Source organism: Choloepus didactylus, chromosome 5, assembly GCF_015220235.1.
Source record: "Choloepus didactylus isolate mChoDid1 chromosome 5, mChoDid1.pri, whole genome shotgun sequence".
Taxonomy (NCBI): domain Eukaryota; kingdom Metazoa; phylum Chordata; class Mammalia; order Pilosa; family Megalonychidae; genus Choloepus; species Choloepus didactylus.
Window position 1 is genome coordinate 134463106 of NC_051311.1, and position 22732 is coordinate 134485837.

Below are 22732 nucleotides of genomic sequence, written 5' to 3' on the forward strand. Positions count from 1 at the left end.
CCCACAAAACGAAGTGAGAAATGAAGTCCTCCCCAAACACACACTCTACTTATGGGCAGTATCACCACCCAGGCACATACAACCAATCTCAAAACCAAAAATAACTCTCCAGGTCAGTCGCTGTTCCATTTAAGGGAGAAAAGAATTGAAACACTCTCTGAATCATATCCTCTTATTCTCCATCACTGCAGGGTGCTTCTTTTCAACCTAAAATTTCCTCTAAATGGTACTGAATGCATGTCCTTGTGTGACTGGTTCAGAGCAACATAACTTTCTTCTGCTCCTATGCTTTTGCAGAGGCCAAATTGCTTTTGCTTTTGAGTCGATCCTTGACAAATGTTGTGTTTAGGTTTGGAAGCATCCTTGGTGGCCAATCATTCATTATTCATGGAAGGATGAGATACATTCACTTTGTTTCTCTCCACCCACAATGACTTTGCCAGGGAAGGAAATCCTCAATCGCCTTTATAAGTATCTATGCAAAGAAGCCAATAGAATATCACTATTTTCCATTTTGCATGGCCCCCATACCCCCTTCCACTGAGTAGGTAGTTGTATTCCAGTGGATCTAGACTTCCCCTCTGGGAAGGATCTAAATTCTTTGGGAATGTGCTTCCTATTCTATTTGCAAGTGGAAATTCAAGTCAACTCAACAAGTTGAACAACTGCTTTGTATATAGTTCTGTGCTGGCTATCAGGAGATTTAACCTTGAAGAAGACAAGGTGTCTGGGCCCAATGAGTGAGTGCAGAGACTGCATCAGATCCAGACCATGGAACAGACAAAGTGCTAGAGAAGTGGAGAAGGTGAGATTGATTCCAAGTAGGGGGCTTTGATCTGGGGACGGCTCCTCAGAGGAGGTGACAACAAACCTATATCTTAAGGAAGAACATTTTCAGGACAAGGTGATGCAATTTCTTTAAGTCCAAGGAAAAAATGGTTCCCTGAGCTTCCTGACAGCACACATTTTTTTTTACCAGGTTGATAACAGAGCTACTTTTAAATCATTATGTACTTGATAATTAAGTCCCAGAATAACATGGAGAAAAAAGTTAAGGCAGATCATGTCTCACCCAGAAGTTTTGTAGTTCAGGACATACCTCTGAGTCTCATAAACATAAGTTACACCCAAGGAGGGGATGTTGTGCCAGGAAGGCCACAGAAGATTTTCATAATTAAAAAAGGGCAAGCAGTTCGTTTATGAAATGTTTATTTCAGGAGCCATTTAAATGCAAAGCCCTTTCTCTTGGGTCCTTCCTAGATGACAAATGACCAAGGTATTTGGTTTAAAGATTCTACCCATTGTCATATCTATACAGCTTTCTGGAAATTGTGCTTCCTCCTTTGGCTAACAAAGAGCTCACTTTAGGATCCATAAATAAGTAACACGCTGCCACCTTCAAGAGAAAGGTTTCTCTCTCTCCTCAGAATCGCCCAGCAGAGTGCTACTGGGATGAAAGACAGGCAGTGAATAACCCGAGCTCCTTTAATGCTCGTTTAAATGATGGACTTGCCCTGTGTCTTTGGTGTGCCACTGCCTCATAAGACACCAATGGTTTACTCATTCTACTCATTAATTTATAACCAGTCATTCTTGTTCTCTCTGCAGCTTCCCCCTCCTAGTCTGATGGGTCGGAAGGATTTCCTGGATGACCAGCACTGAAAAATACAAGCCCAGCTCTTTCTGGTGTTCCACTACCCCAGCAACTTCATACTAATACATAATGGAAACTCAGCAGAACTGCAGCAGCCCTCAAGCCCCCAGCACAGTGTCTTGCACAACGTAGGATCTCATTTATTACAGTATTAATCTAGTCAATTCAATTCAATATCTTCACTTCCAGGTTGTAAGGCATGAGTGATTATTTATTTATTTTTTTTTTCATCATAAAAAGTTAAACAAATGGAGAGAAAGGAGGGAAGGGCACACCCATAATCCTATCACACTAACAACACAATAAGCATTTTGACACAATTCTAATTCTTTTTCTATACATAGCTTTGTTTTTCTATACATAGCTTTTTATACATAAACCATACTAACATGTGTTTATGGTTTCATATATAAATATATATATATATAATATATATCTCAAGTACCATATTATAACCACACAACCATACTATATAAACCATACTTTCCCTAATATATATATGTCTTTAATTTATAAACTTCCCCCAAACAACCTTGCACCATAATCATATTTTCACAATTAACATTTGTCCTGAGAATAAAAGTAATACATGTTCAAATTAGAAAATAAACAAAAGTGCAAATAAACAAACATCACTTAAAGTCTCATTACCCAGAAGTGGTTAAGATTTTGTGAGCCAATGCAATTTGGGAGACCAGTGGGCAACTAAGGCCACTTCCCTTCTCTTCCAGACATTCCTTTGAAGTTCTTGCTATTTAATCTTTTAAATGGACTTTAGAATTGGTAGGATGTTACTCCCAAAAGTCACCTAGCCTTTTTCATTTGGAATTTAAAATAAGATAATCTAAGAACTGATAACGTGGTAATATCTAATCTTCGCATCCATGAACTAGAAGGACTTGATAGGATGTGGGGGCAATTTCTGACAGGAGAGAGGATTTTAGAATACAAGTGGCCAGGTATAAATCAAAGTTGGGCAATTTGTGCAGGTAAAAGAAGACAACAGGGGGTGAAGAAAGAAAGCTATAGGTTCAAAAAACGGGCTGACCCCACTGCCAGTGCTGTCATCCCCTGACAGCGTTCAAGACGCATGTGAGTTATCTGAAAAGATAAACTGGAGACAAATTTTCATGCTCTGGGACAGCCAATTACACTTAGTCTTACTTATTTCCTGAAAGCAACAATGACTTTTTATACACTGGAAAAGTCAGCCTAAGTCACTCAGTGAAAAGCAGGATAAAGCATGGAAAACATAAAGCCACTGAGAGAGGGGACAAACAAGACAACTGCACATTGATTCAGAACTCAAGGAGGCTGTTCCAGAAAGCCTGAGTTGGAGGAATGTTATCAACACCCCTCAAGGATAACTTGCAGTGTTTAAGCCTTCAGGTGTATGACTTTGGAGATCAGTTTAAAAACATGCATTTCAAAAGACTTGTGATTCTGGTTTCGATTCCAAATCACAAATAGCCACAAGCATACCCACTTGGCATAATAAATTCATAAAAGTACAAATGAAGAGACATTTCTCTAACTACTTGCAATTTATACGACATTATTTAAGAGGTGAGCACTGTCTAGAAACAGACACACACACACACACACACACACACACACACACACACGAAACTCCGTGGAATGCCGTGGCGGTGAATGATCCTGAACGGCAGCTGGGCATGGTGACCGGGCCCTGCTTTAGCAAAAGCGCAGACTCAAAGAGGGAGAGGCCAGCCTGGTGAGCACATTTCTATGCCTGAGTCTAAAACCAAGGACATCATAAATAATGCTTGGGTGTCCAGCCCTGCAATGACTCTAGGTCTTAGTCAAAGGAACTCAACAATGATCTCTTGGGGTAGTGAGTCTGCAGAGGAGGAATATCATTGCCCCCCACTGCCACGTGCCTCAGAACAAGTAGCACCTGGGCCACTGCACCTGGAGGACGGCTCCCATCAGAAGGGAAGGTTATGTCAGCACAAGGCACAGCCTGTGTCTAATGGAGGACGTGCCAGGCCTCCTAGTCTGTGTGCTGGCAGACTTCAGCCTTTAGTCTTCTCATCACCTGACAGAACAGCTTCCCAAGGGGTGAGGATACTGTATCCGAGTTTTATTTTCTTTGAAGACAGGAAAAGGGAAGGAAGGATTAAGATTAAATTCTGGAAGCCCGTTTTAAAAATTTATACACACACATACACACATACAACTTGTATATTACCTTTCCTATTTTTTATCTTAAATGTACTCAGTCTAATAAATCTGTTCATGAGCAATTTAGCACATCTGAGGCATAAAGGAGACAGCTAAAAGCAGTTTTAGCCTTCCCTGCCCTTTCCTACTTATTTTTAGAATAACCTATTTGCATTTTTCTCAACTTTTTCATTTTAAACACATACAAAGAATGTTTTGGAAAATCAGCCCAAGTCTTGAGAAAATACCTTTATAACATACTATTAACTGACCAATTCATTTCAATTATCATACAATTCTCTCTCTGATCATTAAAAGAAAAGAAAAAAAAAACAAAAATCACAAGAAGGGAGGAAGGGAACAGCCACAAAGAAAGGGCAGGAATTATTCTTCCAGAAGGAACACAGGAAGATGGCAAGGAGTTGGGAACAATTTAGGTTTCTTCAGAAATAAGGAGAGAAACTCTCTCTCTCCAGCTCTCATGCCGGTAAATTCTAATGAAAGGTGGTGATATGAGGGAATGCGGTAAAGAAATACCGAAGGAAGGAAAGTTCTGGTGAGAAAAAACAAACAAACAGCATTTTCAAAATATGACGAGCAGCATGCTCCCAGGAAAGACTTCTGGCGCCCGCTCTCCCAGCCGCCGCGCCCCCTGCAAAGGAGGTGGGTGGAGCTGGGGACGCCGCTCGCGACTGTGGCACCGGGAGGCCACGCAACTGGACGCGGGCGCCGCGGGAGCGGGGCAGCAATCGCAGACAATTCCCAAGGAGAAACCTTACCCACCTCTGCCAGGCTGTCGCCCGACTTGGCGACAGTGGGGGGGTCGAGGAGCAGAGACTCGGCATGGATTCTGCGTAAGCGTTCTTTAAGATCTGTGTTTTGTGCTAGGGCCTGGAACATGTTAGAAAAATAGTGGGACTACGTTAATAAACGGACGTTTCAAAAAAAGCACAGCAGTGGGCCTGGCAGGAGACACAGCTGAACATAGCTCAACTCTCCTCCATGCAGCCCCGAGGGGGCACTTCTAGGCTTTGTCCTTGAATGTTGTCCAATAAGACACAAGTTCTGAGATGCCTGGGAGACAGAAATATTAAACCCAGGAATGATGCCCCTTCTCTAATCTCGTTTGCAGAAACAGGAGCAGGGGCTAGGAAGGGCAGTGGAGAAGGAAAATCACCAACACCCTTGCACCCTCGGCTCTTACTGCAGCTAGTCCTTTGGTGGCCTCTCTTTCCCAACCCCCTTTAGTCTCTTTTGCTAACTCCCTCCCTAATGAGCCCAAGCTCATCTCATCCTTGAAAAAAATGCTCTTGCCACCCCTCATGAGTGGGCATATTTTAATGTTATTTAATTATCACACCAGTTGAATTGGACCCTAGGAAGTATGCTGGGAAGTAGAAATTTGTGGAGGATTCATTTTACTGTTTTCCCATACAGGTACTGATCCTTCTACATTCTTCAGGACTAAGACATTTATTTAAAACAAAATAAAACAATAAATAAACCTCACTTACCTGTAGGAGGACTAAGGACCGTGGCCCCAGGGATAAGATGTGAGCATATGTGAGACCACCCATAACCTCTTATTTTTCTCTGGGCAGGTTTAATTTCCTGTCCCAAACTTACTACTGTGGGAGAACTGGCTCCAAGGTCAAGGAAGGTGTTCCCTTCTTGCTGATATTCCTGTACACTCAATGACCCCCTGTTCTCAAAGTGATCTGTCTTTGAAAGGGACAAATTCCCTTGATAGTTCTCCCCGCCCCCAGACACTCCTACAGTCAGCTCCATGAGGGCTTGTACACAGATCCATCCTGTCTATCTTCCTGACTCTTCCAAGAAGCTCAGAACCCTTCCCATGCATCAGGGTCCACAGCGCCTGCTTGCCAGGAGCATAGGAAGACATGGCACTGTCTAATCCACCATCTCAATCTCAAAATCTTCAGGTATCATTTTAGAAACATTTGACAACCACATGTGACAATCTCTGTGGTGCACTCAGTGCCTTTTGGCCCATGTGTCACTGGTATGGAGACTAGAATCTTATCATGGTGTCAGAAATGTACGTTAGTATCTTCCCTTTTCTTTCTAAGCCAAAGGCAGAAGAAAGAAAAGAACCAAAATTGTACACACAGCACAAACGCATCCCTCCCGATAATCCTGCAATGACTACAAATATTACAAAACAAAACAAAACAAAACAAAACAGTCTTGAATCTAATCAGGAGTCTAAGCTAAAGAAGGGGAGACAGGATCATTCTGTTTATATCCTAGTTTTCCAAATCCTGAACACAGGTGAGGCATGAACTCTGTGAAGGTAAGAACAACTTTGGCCTCCAATATTATGGCCAAATGAGTCTCTCCCATATGAGCAGATTAGCAAGAGAAGGAAGACAACAGAGAAAGGGACTGCTGGGGCCCCATCATAGGTACCTCCTAAATGCACTAAAAGTCAGTCTGACGGGAAGCATGTGAAATACTTCCGACCATTAAGAAATCGACCTAAATGAACCACCTGGCCTCTCTCAAGCCTAAACAGCACCCACTGTCCAGCCAGCTGTCCACTACAATCCAAAAGGGGTTGTTTTCATTCTCTGATCTTAAAGAACCTATAGCTGCTCAGCACAGACAACATTAAAATTCTACTTTACACATGGAGTAAGCCAAAGCTATTTTTTTATCTTTCAAAGACAGCATGATTGGAAAGTCCAGCTAAGTTAATATTCTTTAAGTGTTGTAAAACAACAAAATATACTACTGGTAAAGGACTTATCATGGCCATTATACCAAGAGCATTGCTTTTCCTGGTAACATGATGAATAGAAAATATAAATGGATATTTCCTAGTTCTGTCAATGCCTGATTTGGCTTCTGACAACAAGATTCTCAAATTCATTTCCCCTACCCAATGCTAAATAGAAAACTCAGAATTGCTTCAGATGGTAATTTCCTATGTGCAAATACACTTGCTCTTTTAAAAGTAGGAATTCCAAAGTACAAGCAAAGAGTAAGAGCCAGTAAACATGCTATTCTACTATTTCTTCAGTTTCTTGATAGAGAGGGGGCAGAGAATAACCAAACAGCTGCAGCTACTCCAAATAGGGATCTAGGACACGCACATCAACAGAGCCCAACTATTCTGAGGAATGAGCTGAAAGAGACAGTGAGTGTGACAGGGCAGCTTGCTGAACAACTTGTGAGGCTGACAGTGAAGTTTCTGTTGTTATAAGCTACAAAGATGACCCGACAGACACTTCCATATGACTCATCTCTTTGTATTCTGGGGGAGAAAATTGTTTTGTACTATCTAATCAAATAAAATAACTTCCAAGTCTTTGAAAGAGAGGTAAATAGGATCAATGCTTTGCAGTAGGAAAGAGAAGAGTGTGAATTTGAAATTTTGCTGCACCATCTGATATTTGAAATGTCGTCTAAGCTTGTAGGGTCTCAAGATCACAAATCTCCAAACCGTCAGATTTTGTAAGCACTAACAATCAAATGTTTTTAAAACACACACACAAACACACAATAAAGTCTTCATGGAAACAAAAAAAATTTTTTTTAATGAGTAGGCAGAAACCAAACCTAAAGTATCTAACACTTAATAAAATACCAGTTACTAAGATTTGGTGTTTAGAATAAACAGATCTGATGAAAGTTAGAATATGATTTGGATGATTCATTTGGTTTTTTCAACCATAGATTTTCAGCACAACCAAGTAAATGGGCACTATGGGAAATTCCTGAGCCCGAACACATCTGCAGGCACCTCTGGGGGACAGACTTACGGAGGAGAGGGCATGCTTCAGACCAACGGCCTGGCTGGACGGGACGGGGACAACATCCTGCTCCATCAGCTGCTTCAGCTTCTCTCTCTCCGTTGAGATGGTATTAAAAGCTGACCTTAAAGTGAAGTAAACTAGAAAGATATAATCATTATAAAAAGGAATAAAGGAAGAGGCATAATTTAAAAACAAAATACAAAAAATGAATTTTTTCTACATGAAAATTAACACCCTTGAATACTTGTGAGTGCAGCAAATGGATACTGGAAATTGACATTAAAAAACACATTTGTCAATTTTAAGGCCCCTACCCACTATAAAATTCCATGATTTATATTTTATGATATTTTGACAAGTGAAAGGACTATGCTTCCGGATTCTCAATGGTCAGCATCTAGTTTTACTTGTACCCCAAAGACTGGAAACGTTTCAAAGAAAACAAAGGAAATGTAAAAATGCAGTGAGAAAAACTAAACCGCATCTTAATCAAGTGGTCAAAATTAATCACCAATGAGAGGCAGATGGATTTTGACACAACCTTTCCTTTGTTGCATGCTAACCAGATTTATAAAACCTGAACCTGAAACATCAGACAACCACCAAATGAGAAATATCTTGTTAAAAATTGGCCTGTATTCTTTAAAAACGTCAATTTTATAAAAGAGAAAGGACAGGGTAAGAAACTGTTCCCAATTAAACAAGACTAAAGAGACATGATAATTAAATGAAGTATTTGATCAAGGACCAGATCTTGTATTGAAGGGAGAAAATGCTATTAAACAACATTATTGGGATAATTGACAAAATTTGAATATGGAAGGTGGAATGGACAAAAATATTGCTCTAATGCTAAATTTGATAATCCTGTGGTTACATAAAAGAATATCCCTATTCTAAGGAAATATACAATAAAGTATAAAGTTGTAAAGACGGATAAGCTGTATAGAGTCATACTCTCAAATGGTTCAGAAAAGTAAACGTGTGTGTGTGTGTGTGTGTGTGTGTGTGTGTGTGTGTGTATGTTTAGAAAGAGACAGATAAACATGGTAAAATACCAGAAAAATGGTGAATCTGGCTGTGCCAGTTCAATGTATTATGTCCCCCAATATGCCATTATCTTTGATGCAATCCTGTGTGGGCAGACATATTAGTGTTGATTAGATTTTGGAATCCTTTGGGTGTTTTCATGGAGATGTGATTCAATCAACTATAGATAAGACCTTTGGTTGGATAATTTCCATGAAAGTGTTGCCCCACCCATTCAGGGTGGGTCTGAATTAAATTACTAGAGTACTATATAAGCTCAGACAGAAACAGCAAGCTTGCTACAGCCAAGAGGGAACTTTGAAGAACGCATTGGAACTGAGAGAAGAGCTTCAGCTTACAGAGACATTTTGGAGAAGGCCTTTGAAAGCAGACTTTTGCTCCAGAGAAGCTAAGAGAGGACAAACGCCCCAAGAGCAACTAAGAGGGACATTTTTGAGGAGCTGAAGCCTAGAGAGGAACAACCTGGGAAAAAGCCACTTTGAAAGCAGAACTCCGGAGCAGACACCAGCCACGTGCCTTCCCAGCTAACAAAAGTTTTCCGGACACCATTGGCCATCCTTCAGTGAAGGTACCCTGTTGTTGATGTGTTACCTTGGAACTTTATAGCCTTAAGATTGTAACTGTGTAACCAAATAAACCCCCTTTTATAAAACCAATCCATTTGTGGTGTCTTGCATTCTGGCAGCATTAGCAAACTAGAACACTGGGTAAAGGTTATTGGTTGTTTGTAATATTCTTGTAACTTTTCTGTAAGTTTGGAATTATTTCAAATTAAGGTATCACCTACCATCTTCCAGACCCTGAATTCCCCATCTCTAAACTTGGCATTCATCCACACTGTTCACTGAACTGAGCATTTAGATACAATGACATCTGTGCCAGTTTGGATGTATTATGTCACCCCAAATGCCATGTTCTTTAATGCAATCTTGTGGGGGCTGATGTATTAGTGTTGAGTAGGTTAGAATCTTTGGATTAGGCTGTTTCCACGGAGATGTGACCCGCCCAACTGTGGGTAATACCTTTGATTAGATTATTTCCATGGAGGTGTGGCCCCGCCCATTCCGCGTGGTTATTGATTAGTTTACTGGAGCCCTATAAAAGCTCAAAAACAGAAGGACCTCGGAGCAGCTGCAGCTAAGAGAGACATTTTGGAAAATGCCATTTTGAAACACGACCTGGGAGTAAAGGAAGAAGACACCAGCCACGTGCCTTCCCAAACAGAGGTGTTCCAGATGCCATTGGCCATTCTTCTGTGAAGGTACTCTACTGTTGATGCCCTAGCTTGGACACTTTTAGGGCTTAAAACTGTAACTTTGTAACCAAATAAACCCCCTTTATTAAAGCCAATCCATTTCTGGTATTTTGTGTAATGGCAGCATTAGCAAACCAGAACAACGTCTTAGCACTTTTAGGCACTCAAAGGCTTAAACTGGAGTTCTAAAAACCACTAACACATACAGCAAAAAATTCATCAGGTTTTGATCACATAATGCACAAGTTACCTCTCAGGGATGACAAAACTGTCATCTAAATTATTGATCATGGATATCACATTTGAATATTATCTTTGCAATCTCCTTTATTGTGCCAATTTGAATATATTGTGTCCCCCAAATGCCATTATCTTTGATATAATCTTGTGTGGGCAGATGCTATCAGTGTTGATTAGATTGGAATTTTTTGAGTGTTTCCATGGAGATGTGCCCCACCCAACTGTAGGTGATAACTCTGATTAGGTATTTCCATGGAGGCATGGCCCCACCCATTCAGGGTGGGCCTTCATCAGTGGAGCCATATAAATGAGCTGACAGGCAGAGGGAACTCAGTGCAGCTGCGAGTGAACTTTCTGAAGAGGAGCTACAGCCAAGAGGGACACGTTGAAGAAAGCACAGGAGCTGTAGATGAGAGAGTCTGAAGACGGCCATTGAAAGCAGACTCTTGCTCTGGAGAAGCTGAGAGAGGACAAATATCCCAAGTGCAACTAAGAGTGACATTTTTGAGGAACTGCAGCCTAGAGAAAAACATCCTGGGAGAAAGCCATTTTGAAACCAGAACTTTGGAGCAGATGCCAGCCACGTACCTTCCCAGCTAACAGAGGTTTTCCGGATACCACTGGCCATCCTCCAGTGAAGGTACACTTTGTTGATGGACACTTTATGGCCTTAAAACTGTAACTGTGTAACCAAATAAACCCCCTTTTATAAAAGCCAATCCATTTCTGGTGTTTCGCATTCCAGCAGCATTAGCAAACTAGAACATTTATTATAGTTTATTTTAGAAGGGCAAAGAAGGAAAAGGCAAGACATACTTCTTCTCAAATGGCCGGGCATGTTACTGAATTCCAGTGCTGCATTTTTAGAGGTATCGCTATCCAAGAGTGCCCTATTTAGAAACACAGAATCTCAATACACATCACTGACTGACTTCGCTCATTTCACAGCCATGAGGACAACCGAACCTCTCTACAGGTTATCGCTGACCTTGTCAGAGGTTGTGGCATTTAGAGATGGACTTAAACTATCTTCACATAAAACAAATAAGCAATTTGCTTAGAAACACATACACACAGATACTATGGTGCTGCTTCTGACAAGAGAACACAAGCGTCAATAGCAGTGAAGTTTTCTAGCCATGTCTATGATTTAAACAATTCAAATGAGGAAAATATTGGGCAGTACAGCAGAGTGACCAACAGTGGAGGCTCTGGCATTAGCCCTGGAGTCTTCCCAGCCCTGTCATTTATTAGTTGCATGACCTCTGAAAGTATAGGAAGTGCCTGAACCTTCAGTTTCTTCACTTGTAAATGGGGATAATAACAGCATTTACTTCATGAGCTTGCTATGAGGATTAAATAAGAAAATGCACATAAAGGACTTAGCACAATGCATGACATAATACATAATAAATGTTACTGTGACAATAGTAGTGATGATGATGAAAGAGGTTCACACCTGAGGATGGGAGTGGTGGTGACTGCATTCTCTTAAAATTCAGGACACTAATTTAGCCTTTTGCCAGAACAATGCTGAAAGTAACCTCAGGCAGGTGAGCAGTTCTATGAATGAAAGACTGGCCAGAATCTATATGGCTCTGAGTCTGAGTCATATAAAAGCAGCTCAGGAGAGCAACAAGCCACACCATTAAGTCATTGCATTTGGTTTCCTTTTGATCAGGAATCCCCTTTCTATCTTTCCCATACTCGTCTGTGTCTGTCCCTGAGGGAACTAACTCTTCACTGTCATCTTTATTGCTCTAAATTAAATAAATGTGGCACTCAGCTGGCTGCCACTTTGCCAAATCTATTCCTCTGGCTTTCAGATTGCCTGCAATAAAGCCAGGCTTTCTACCAAACTAGAAGATTCCTATTATATTTTTAAAAATCAGCAGAACATACACTATTTGGTTCAAAAAGTATAGCTGAGAAGACTCTTGGGCGCAAAATAAGCTAAAAGAAATTCACAGAGTTACCATATTTACTTGTGAGGTATGAAATGCTTTTTAATTTTAATTTTCTTACCATTTAGTGCATAGCCCCAGGCACTAAATGTCTTCAATGACTTTTAAGGACCCACTATGAGGACATTAAAATGGTCATTCACAGCCACCTAATGATCCAACACACATGATTAGAGGCTGCTCATGGGAGGCCATATTTATATTAATTTTTAGATACAAGCCTGAGGTCAGGAATGTTCTGTCACTGGGGTATTTGATTCCAAAGTTTATTAGAGGAAAATAAAAAGCTTAAAAAAATAGAAAGATCCATATGAGTGTATCACATCTGTGGATACTAGATCATAAACAAAGTCACCCAGAAATTCTTATATGCACAGAGCTACAAAGAACCTCAAAGATCATCAAGGCCGCCCCTACCCCCACAGACTGACCCACTCCTCTCCATCTCTGACTTCTTGCCAATGGTCTTTTGGCCCAAGCTTCTCAAGCACAGGTTCTCTCCTGAAGCAGTCCATTCTCTCTTCAGACTGCTCTGTGGGCTGGAGAATCCTTCCTGATCCTGAGTCCACATTTACCTGTGTGTCTCCTCATTGTCAAACAGGTCTATTTCCTCTTTCACAGGCATTCAAATGTCGGAAGCAAATTACACCATGTCTGTTTCCTCCTCTCCTTCCCAGGTCCTTAGCTATTTCTCAGACTCCCTTGGTGAACTAAGGGAGTGGGACACAGGTTGAGTGGGACTATCAGAAACCTTTAGTTGTATCCCCAGAAAGGAACACCATAAGCATCCTACGATTAGGATTCCTGAAGACTAATTAAAGGACTGAGAAAATTTTCTTACCTATGAAGAGGAAAGGTAGAAAACCAAACAGTATATAACATTTCACTATTTTGTAAAAGACATACATATATATAAAGTATGTGCATACATAGATGATTAAAGGATAATGAAAAGCAGGGAAGTGATTACCGTGAGAGTCAGGACGGTGGTTATATATGGGAAGGAGGACAGTGTGATGGAAAGAAAGCCACGGGGCCAGCAGGGTTCTGTTTCTTGGTCTGTGCTGGGGGTGGGTGCATAATGAATTATTTTATAATACTTTTTTTTTGCATGTTTCAGTAGATATGTTATGTGACGTAATTTAAAACGTTAAGCATTGAAAAAAATCGAGACTAGAGGGAAAAAAATAGAACATATAAAACGTCATGCTGAGATTCAGCTTCATCTGGTGCATCTCCCTGATTTACCAGTCTAATAAGCCTGTTACTCAACACCCCAACTGCCCTCCTTAAACAGAGGAAACTGGGTGAGTCTAGTAATCTGACCAGTACTTAATGGAATCATGTTGACTCTGGGTGGTCACTACCTTTGCCATTTCTATGGGCTTCTGTGCCATTTTTCACTGAGTTAGGATGTGGGAGTACAGAAAACCTGCTTGGCAAGCCAGAGTTCAGAGACGGAGACCTGAGCTCTACTTCTTATTAAGCCCCTTCTTTGGAAGCTTCTCAGCATCAGAAAAGAATAAGATCTTGAGGAACTGTTGCGAATGCCAGGGGCACCACTCCCATGGATGCAGTGGAAAAAGATTTTGTAATGAGGTAAACCTAAATCCTACCTCTTCCACGTAGGTGCTGTTTGGGTTTTAGACAAATCCTCGATTTCCACATCTGTATATGTGGACACTGCCCATAGTTCAGGAGTGCTTTAAGGAAACAATGAGAAATCTTACTGTCAGAGTATCTAAGACACAGAAGAACTTGTTTTCTTTCCTTCTTTTTCATGAAAAACACATTTTGGATGAATTTTCTTTAAAATGTTAACATTCCTAAGATATCTGGGATGAATTGATGTTCTGTGATCTGCTTCCTCTAATTTTCAAATTTCACAAGACGTCCATGGTTATAAAATATTTTCCTACCCATATTCTATGCAAATGGCTTTTTGATTTAGATACACTAGGTAATTTTGTTAATTAGTTTTACTTATTTACTTATGTTACATGGACCCAATTGCTCAGCAGACTTATGCTGAATTCTAACTTACAGTCAATACATGATCTGGCTTTTCTTTAAGTCATAAATCTTTTAGTCTATGAAAGCAGTATCAATTGTGACATACTTGACTTTTTATTCAATGCTTCCATGAGCTCAAAACAGTTCGGAAAATAAGAAAACACAGGAAACAAAAGTGTCAAGTAATTTAATACAGTTTAACTTCATTCTCCTTTTAGCCTTTATATTTGTAAATGAGGATGCCTCCTTACCTTATAAAATGCCTTCTGGGAGTTGCAGAAGTACCAGGAGAGCATCACTTTTCTCCTTTCCAAGGCAGAACTTGAATACCCACTTCTATCTAAAGCACCCTGACTATGACCCTATCCTTTTACTTGCTTTCTCACCCTAAATATGCTCGCCAAATTCCCCCATTTCTGGTTCTGCTGCCACTAGAATTATCTCTTAAAGCTGCCTTTATGCAACAGCATTCTTTCTATTCAGCGCAAAATAATTAACCATAGAAGGTAATTACAGAGTCAGAGAGCCAAAAGAGACAGGACAAACACTTCAGGGCATCTAACAGACAGGGCAACTGAGGCCCAGACACATTGGCTGGTGTGGTCACAGTCCCTCAGGGAGTCTACAACAGAGGTGGCCTAGAACACATGCCTTCTGACACAGCCAATACAGAGGAATAGCTCCCAAAAGGCCTACATTTACAATGTTTCCTGAAGTATGTTTCTCAGGAATTTTAGTTCCAGGTTATTAATCACTGTTAAGTGGAGGGGGTAGGGTGTGGGGAACTTTCCAATAACATTGAGAATCACTGAGCTAAACAAAGCTAATAAGTTTCTTTGCTACAGAACTTCTCAGGAACTTTACCATTTACTGTTTTGTGTGTGTGTATGTGCAGATCCAAAGAGAACCAGAGTCAGCAGTGTTTCCCCACCATTTTTGATCATGAAACTCTTTTTTCTTTCAGGGATTTTATGGGTAAAGGAAGTGCTCCATGAAACACATTTTGGGAAATGTAAAAGTTAATGCAAATTACTTCCAGTTTTTAGGTTTTAGTACATTCGCTCTCTGTTTGCTTATATGTGTGCCAACATACACACAAAGCCAGAAACACGAACCAATAAGAATTAGTTCAATGATAAGCCATAAAAATAACATATAGTCTAATATATACAGAGAAAGGACTTTTTAAACCAGGGGTAGGTTTATATATGTCGGTTGCTTACCATCTGGATCTATCTTCTACAAAACAGTAAGGAGATGAGAAGTCAGACACACTTAACAAGTTGAAGTGAAAGTACAAGGTCACATAGACTATGTTACAACCTCAGTAGAATTCTTGACTTGAGTTCAGCTGCTCTGGAATCACAGTCAATAGAACAGTGATGCAGTCAAGAAAGAGCTATAGAAACTGCTAGTACCAAAATAAGGAAGCAAGATCAAGATGCTTCCAGCTTGAATACATGGAAGTGAGAGAATACGTGAGATCACAGGACTGAGAGTGAACCCAAGAACTGTCTTTATTTCATGGGCCCCTGGAGTATAGCTGTGTTAAAGGGACTCTGTGGCCTAGGAAGGGGGAACTCTTTCTGTCTCTGTGAGTGTACTTTAAAACCATGGGAATGAAACACCAGTCGGGCTCCCCGTGGACTTCACTGTCCCTGAGCCTATGGTGCACACAGGCTGTTGCTGAATAAATGCTCCTGGGCTTTTCTCAGAGCACAAACCCTGACCTAGGCTAGGTAGGTGGCAGCTCTGCAGCCAGCTGGTTTTCACAAAGCCCTGAAAGACAGCACAGCTGGCCAAGGCCCCCTATAGACTTCCAGTGAGGTTCAGACCTCTGCAGGAGGACGGGATCAATGGATCGACTCAAAATATGACTCTGTCCTGCTGAGGAAGCAGCTTCTTCAATGCAGGAAAAGATTCAGGCCTTCCTCCTTCTGCAAGGAGGCAGCATCTTCTCATTTCTTAAAAAGTCAGTTTATAATATTAAAACAGTAATGGTGTTTTATAGGAATTTCCTCCCACAAAACTTAAGATTACCTAGTTACAACTGCTCCATTAATAGAGAATGCCCAAAGGAGTGTTTGAAGAGCTTTTAGAAGCAGGGTGGGTAACTCCATTTTACAGATGCACTGTATAACATGGACAGGATTCTAATGGTAGCTAGGACAGGAGTTTCAGGTGGGAAATTTTAAAAAGCACAAAATGGTTCCCTCATAGCCAATGTTAGCTTATATTTTAGATTTTAGGGTAAGGAAGAGAAGGCTGAAAGAACGTGAAGGAAGAAAAACATGACACTAGAGGAAGAAGGCAATGGGAAGCAGGGAATATCTTCTGTCTTCACTTCAATCAGTGCTGTCCCATTTCAAAATTTTTAACCCATTTTACCTTTAAAAACCCATTTTACCTTTAAAAACAATATATAAAAATTAAGACTGGCTGACTTAAACAACAGGAATTTATTGTCTCATGGTTTTGGAGGCTAGAAGTCCAAAATCGAGGTGTCAGCAGGCCAGGCTTTCTCTGAACTCTGTAGCATGCTGGTGGCGGCTTGTCTGGGTTTCTGATCCTGCCTCTGACACGTGGCGATCTATCTCCTTCCGTCTCCTCCTCACTCCGGCTACCTTGTCCAAATTTCCTCTGCTTTTATGGACTCCAGTCACATTGGATTAAGGCCCACCTGATTCAGTTTAGCCTCACCTTAATGAGTAACATCTTCAGAGATCCTATTTACAAATGAGCTCACATCCACAGGAGCTGGGATTAGTACTTGAACATGTCTCGTCAGGACATGACTCAATCCACAGCAACGTCCATTGTGTATATCTTTCATGTATAACCTTCCATATCCTTTGTATATGCTTATATATGTCAAAAGGATATAGTTTCTTTTTTTTCCAAAAACTGGGATCATACATATATATTGTTTTGTAGCCCTGTTTCCACCTAATGATATGTTGGGAACATCTTTCCATGTCAATAAAAAATAGCCCTAACTACACCATCTGCACTGGCAGTAAAATACCAGATTAGGGGTCAGACTCTGGGGTCCCCCAGGTTAGGAGTCAAGCCTCAGGTTGGTTGCTTGGTGGCTATGTGACTCTGAGGAAATTCTTCAGTGTTCTCTGAGTTTCAGGTTTCTTATCTGTATGATTGAGATTATAATAATACCTACTCCATGGGTGGCTGCTAGAACTAAAGGAAACAATACATGTCAAGTGCTGAGCAAACACCTGACATGATAATGATGTGCTCAATACAGGGTAGCTATGATTATTATGCTGATGGCTGTTGAGTATTCCAGTATACGATTATGTTGCATTAAAAAAATGCAATCCTCTATTATTGGGCATTGAAGTTATTTCAATTTTTTAAAACAAACTTTTTATTTTGAAATCATTATAGACTCAAAGAAGGTTGCAAAAACAGTACAGAGATGTCCATGTACCCAATTTCCATTTCCCTCGATGGTAGCATCTTACATAACTATGGCACATTATCAAAACCAGGAAATTGATGTGGTAAATCTACAGCTCTTACTCCTATTTCACCAGTTTTATAAGCACTAACTTGTGAATATGTGTATGGACAGTTCAATGCAGTTTTATCCCATGTGTAGATTCATGTAACCACTACCACAATCAAGATACAGAAATTTCCACCACCACAAAGATCCCGTGTTACCCCTTTGTAGTCATACCAGTGTCCCTCCCCTATACACCATCTCTGTCCCTAATCCCTGGCAACCACTAATCTCTTCTCCCTCTTCACAGTTTTGTCCTTTCAGTAATGTTATATCAGTGGAATCATACAGTATGTAACCTTTTGAGGTTGGCTCTTTTCACTCAGCATAATGTCCCTGAGATCCATCCAAGCTGCTGCATGTATCAATAACTCCTTCCTTTTTATTGCTGAGTAGTACTCCATTGTGTGGATGTGCTGGTTTGTTTAATCGCTCACCTGCTGAAGGACATTTGGGTTGTTTCCAGTCTTTGGTTACTACAAATAAAGCTGCCCTGAACATTTGTGTATAGGCTTTTGTGCAGACCTAAGTTTTCATTTCTCTGGAGTAAATGCCCAGGAATGCAATGGAAAGTACATGTTTAGTTTTATATAAAACTACCAAATGATTTTTCAGAGTGGCTGTACCTGAGATATCCAGTTTTTCCATATCCTCACTGGCATCTGGTACTGTCAGTGTTTTTTACTTTAGTGTTCTAATAGGTATATAGTGACATATTATCCTGGTTTTAATTTGCACTTCCCTAATGGCTAATGATGTTAAACATCTGAACAATGCCACAATGGATATCTTTATTTGGATAAATTATAATTAATTCCTACAAATGAATTCCTTAGAGTGGAACTGCTGGATAGGCAAATTAAAAAAGAAAAAAAAAAAAGTTGAAACATAACGTCAAATTGCCTCCCAAAGAAGTACCAATTTACACTCCCATCAGCAGGCTATGAATTGCTCAGCTTCTACAGTACACCTAAAACTCTCACTACTTCACCCAAGGGCTTAAAAATGTAATTCTTGCCATTATCAGGGAAATAAAAATAATTAGGTTGCCCCAAATTGTAATAGAGCAGAAAATGAATCAACTAAGATTCCCTCTCTATGGACATCCCACGTTCAGACACACATTTAACATTTTCATCAAGCACATTAGGAAGAAAGAAAACTCATTTACCTTTATGGGCAATATGACACAGATCTTCTTGCATTTTAGAAAACTCTGATGAGGTTTCAGAGCCATCAGAATAATTTTTCTCTTCTCCAAAATCCAGTGTTGACAAATTAGGATTGGAAGAGTGTAGTCTTACTGAGCCAGAATAAGGTTTAGGGACCTGAAGTGACACCAAAAGGAGATACTTCTTTTCAGATGCAGATTGATTAGAATATTTACTTAGCTCTAAGTTTGAAGAGTAGTAAGAAAAGAACATTTTATACCTAAGTCCCCTATTGAGTGACAATGTAAAAGAAAAATAAATGAAAACTCAGGAAAACACTTTCCAGAGCAACTTATACTGGCCTCTTGAGAAATCACATATTCTTTGGAAACAATAGGAGCAATAAAGCTATAGGTTGATAGCACTGCTAAAGCTGCCAGGCTCTTCCGTATTTAATATTCATTTCCTTCATTGTGGCAAAAATCAACCCATACCTAGGTTGCAAATAGCGGACAGGATTAAAAATGCCTTTCTTTATCTGCACCTGGTATTTCTACAAAACAAAGTGATTTCTCACATGTTTGTACATGAAACACTCCTCACTTCAAAAGTATTTAAGTTCAACCCATGAAGTGCATTGAAACATAGAGTACATGAGAGTGTTTTACTTTGACTCTGGCAATGTTGCAATTGAATGGGCAAAGGCCAAGCAGCAAATCTTGACCGCTTGTTTAGCTGGACCCTGGGAAAGAAGGCTGCTAGTGTGACACAGTGAGCCTCTGATGGGGGATTGGGACGTTGGAGACAGGAGGCAAAAGAGAATCTGCACAATGCTCTGTTCCCAGAGACTCAGGCCAGTGGGCTTGGAGGGATGATATATCCACTGGGCATCCGCAGAAGAGGTGGGTCAGAGCACACAGCTGCAGCAGCACAGAACAAGGCACACACCCAAGCAGGGCACGGGGCAGGCTAAATGTTAGAGAAGGAGACACCAAATGTTGGAGGGCTGCAGCGCCTCCAACCTCATGCCATTTTTCTCTTAGTATCCATTGCATACTTTTTCTAGTACCCAGAAAATCTAAGAGGTTGAATTCATATCTCTGCAATGGGTATTTATGGGCAAATAACCACATAATATTCGCTCATGTTATGCCCTATTTGAGTAAAAGTAGACCCTGGCACATGGCAGGCAGAGCAGGGCCAATGAAGAAGCTCGCCTGCTGGGGGAGGATTGGTTACCTGCAGCGTTCCTTTAGCATCTTTGCCAATAGCTCTGGACCGCCACCTCCTGTGCGATCTTTTTTCCTTTTTGGGACTTTCAAAAGCTCCACCCTTTGTTTCAAAACAGGAAAGAGAGCACAGACAGTAAGGTCCACCAAACCAATAGGGATAAACGCCCAGCAAAGTGAACATCTCCATCCCCTCGAGTTTGGCTGCAGCAACTGAGCAGACAACATCCCACGGTTAGTTACAGGCTGGGAAGGAAAGCAGAAGAATGCCAGAATGCAAACAGAAGAGGGATCTGGCTAACCTGGATGGCGTTGATAGCTGGTGCCGAATACGTCCGATGCAGGACCTCCATACTTTGTAGGAGCTGGCTCATTTCCACCAGGTAGGTATGACAGTGCACCAGGTCTGTGGGAGAGGGAGGAGAGTGCTCATAATTCTCCAGTAACAAGAGGGAGAAAGGGAGGATTCACGGGTACTTATCTTGGCATTCGAGCTTCACCATGCTGGGTGCCACCTACTTTTCTTACTGATCTACATTTGACTTTACATCTGTGAGGACAGGGAAGTTTACTTCCATTCTAGAAGAGTGGCAGAAGAGTGTACTGGGTAAGGGCATGGCTCTGGAACCAGGACCCCTTGGTCTGAACCCACTTAATGAGCTGGGAGTCTTGGGCAAATTATACAACTTCTCTGTGCCTCACTTTCCTCCTCTGGAAAATGGGGATAATGATAGCACCTAGCTTAGGATCGTTGTAGAGTTAAATGAGTTGGTATACACAGAGTGCTTAGAGAAGCAGCTGGCACATAGGAAGCACTAAATAAATCAGCTAACATCAGCATCACTATTATTACCGGCCTTGCAGTATTCGACTGCCACTGTCCACTTCCAAGGACCCAGTGCACAGTAAATGGACGAAACTAAAGTGAAGGTAGTTAAGGTCATATTGGTATCTAAAGCCACCTTTGTCCATCGTGGACCTGCATGAGGGCCATGAGGATGCCCTGCAGGGCTGCAGATGGACCCAAGAGTACTGATCTAAGAGGGTGCTCAGACAAGTTCCTAGGTCACCCACTCAAAAGAGAGCCCACAATTTTCTGTTCATTGGATGCTAATGGTTGATGGCTGTTTCTGCTGAACAGTCCAGGCCCAGATGCCTTTGGATAGTGGTTCTTGAACTTTAGCGAGTATCATCAGAATCACCTGGAGAACTTATTAAATCATGGACTGCTGGGCTCCACCCCAGTGCACGATTCAGAACGCCTGGGGGGGAGCTTGAGAATGTGCATTTCTAACATGTTCCCAGCCATGCCAAGGTGCTGGTCCAGGGACCACATTTTGAGAACCACTGCCCCAAGGTGTCATTGACTAAAGTTCATGAGTGATGTTTATTGGGAGGGCAAAGCGTATATGCCCCCAGGAATGATAATATCTGCATTAAACAGAAGAAAATGCAATTTTCAAGGCTACCACCTGGAATGTTTCTCTAACAGGTGGTTCTCAACCTTGGCTACACTTTAGAATCACCTGGGGAAATTTTTAAAATTACATATGCCTAACCCAATCCCAGGCAATCAAATCAGAACACTCCTCTCTCCCACACTGGTGATTTGCAGGGGGACAGACGTGGCTTCCTGGGTGAGTTTTAGCTACTTAATTTTGAGAATGCTGAACTTCCTTATGGCAGGGTTCTCAACCTGGTCCCATAACAGAATCACCTGGAAAACTCTGGAAAAACGAATGATGCCCAGGTCCCACCCCAGGCCAGTTTAAACAGTTTCTTTGGGAGAGGGGAATGGGCATTGGCATACCTGTATTTTAGGAGCTCTCTTGGTGATTCTAATGTGAAGCCAGGGTTCAGAACACCCATCTAATGGGGCTCTTCATTTGGTTTACCTACTCATCTTTAGAACAGTGATTCTTAATCTTGGGTGTGCATGAGAATCATTTTTGGCACTTAAAAAAAATAGAGCTGTCCAGATCCTACCCCTGGAGATTATAATTCAGAGGGCCCCGAAGAAAGGAAGGAAGGGAGGGAGGGAGGGAGGAAGGAAAGAAGAAAGGAAAGAAGGAAGAAAGGGGGAAGGTGAGAGAGAAGGAAGGGAGAGAGGAAGAGAGAGAGAGAGGAAGGGAGGGAGGGAAGGAAGGGAGGGAGAAGGAAGGAAGGAAAGAGAAAAGGAGACAGAAAACCTCTCAACATGCACACCCAGATAGAGATATAAAGTCTGCAAGGAATGTGTTTTATTGATCATGCATGCAATGTTACCAAGGGTAATATAAGTGGGAATGTAGGTGAGTGAATGGGAAGGATATAGATTCATTTAAGGTGTAAATACAAAATCAGTATAATTTAAGAGCTGTTGACAGAAAGCAGCAGAGGTTTCAAGAGACTCTACCTTTTGAGCATTTTTCCATTTCCTCTGACGACTGCAACCATAATGGAACTCGTGTCTCACCACCACAAGAAAATGACAAATTGCTTCCAGTGTGAAATGAATTCTGCTGTGATACACTGCTACGCTGTTCCACAGATGACAAAAGCACATTATAAATGAAAATACAGTCCAGAGGGAACATTTTAGGGTAAAGGATAACAGTGGCTGCTGGCTAATGGAAGCCACGGACTGTAAGGAGGAAGGAATATCGGGCAAAGCTTTCCCCAAGACAACCTCAGACCTCAGGCTATTGCCC

The 22732-nt window shown here is 41.2% G+C and overlaps 1 protein-coding gene across 5 annotated transcripts in view; it reads right to left on the reverse strand.

Annotated features, from left to right (window-relative positions):
• The window catches only part of OSBPL3 (oxysterol binding protein like 3), a 181955-nt gene that overhangs the window by 38011 nt on the left and 121212 nt on the right, over positions 1 to 22732 (reverse strand). For 2 of the 5 annotated variants that reach the window (XM_037836921.1, XM_037836925.1), the window contains 6 exons: positions 22438 to 22561; positions 20345 to 20448; positions 20053 to 20145; positions 18834 to 18990; positions 7624 to 7754; positions 4622 to 4729 (listed from right to left, as the gene is read on the reverse strand). In XM_037836921.1, coding sequence (XP_037692849.1) covers positions 4622 to 4729; positions 7624 to 7754; positions 18834 to 18990; positions 20053 to 20145; positions 20345 to 20448; positions 22438 to 22561 — 717 coding nt within the window. The remainder of the gene's footprint in view (positions 1 to 4621; positions 4730 to 7623; positions 7755 to 18833; positions 18991 to 20052; positions 20146 to 20344; positions 20449 to 22437; positions 22562 to 22732) is intronic. The other 3 variants (XM_037836922.1, XM_037836923.1, XM_037836924.1) reach the window with 3 other exon arrangements.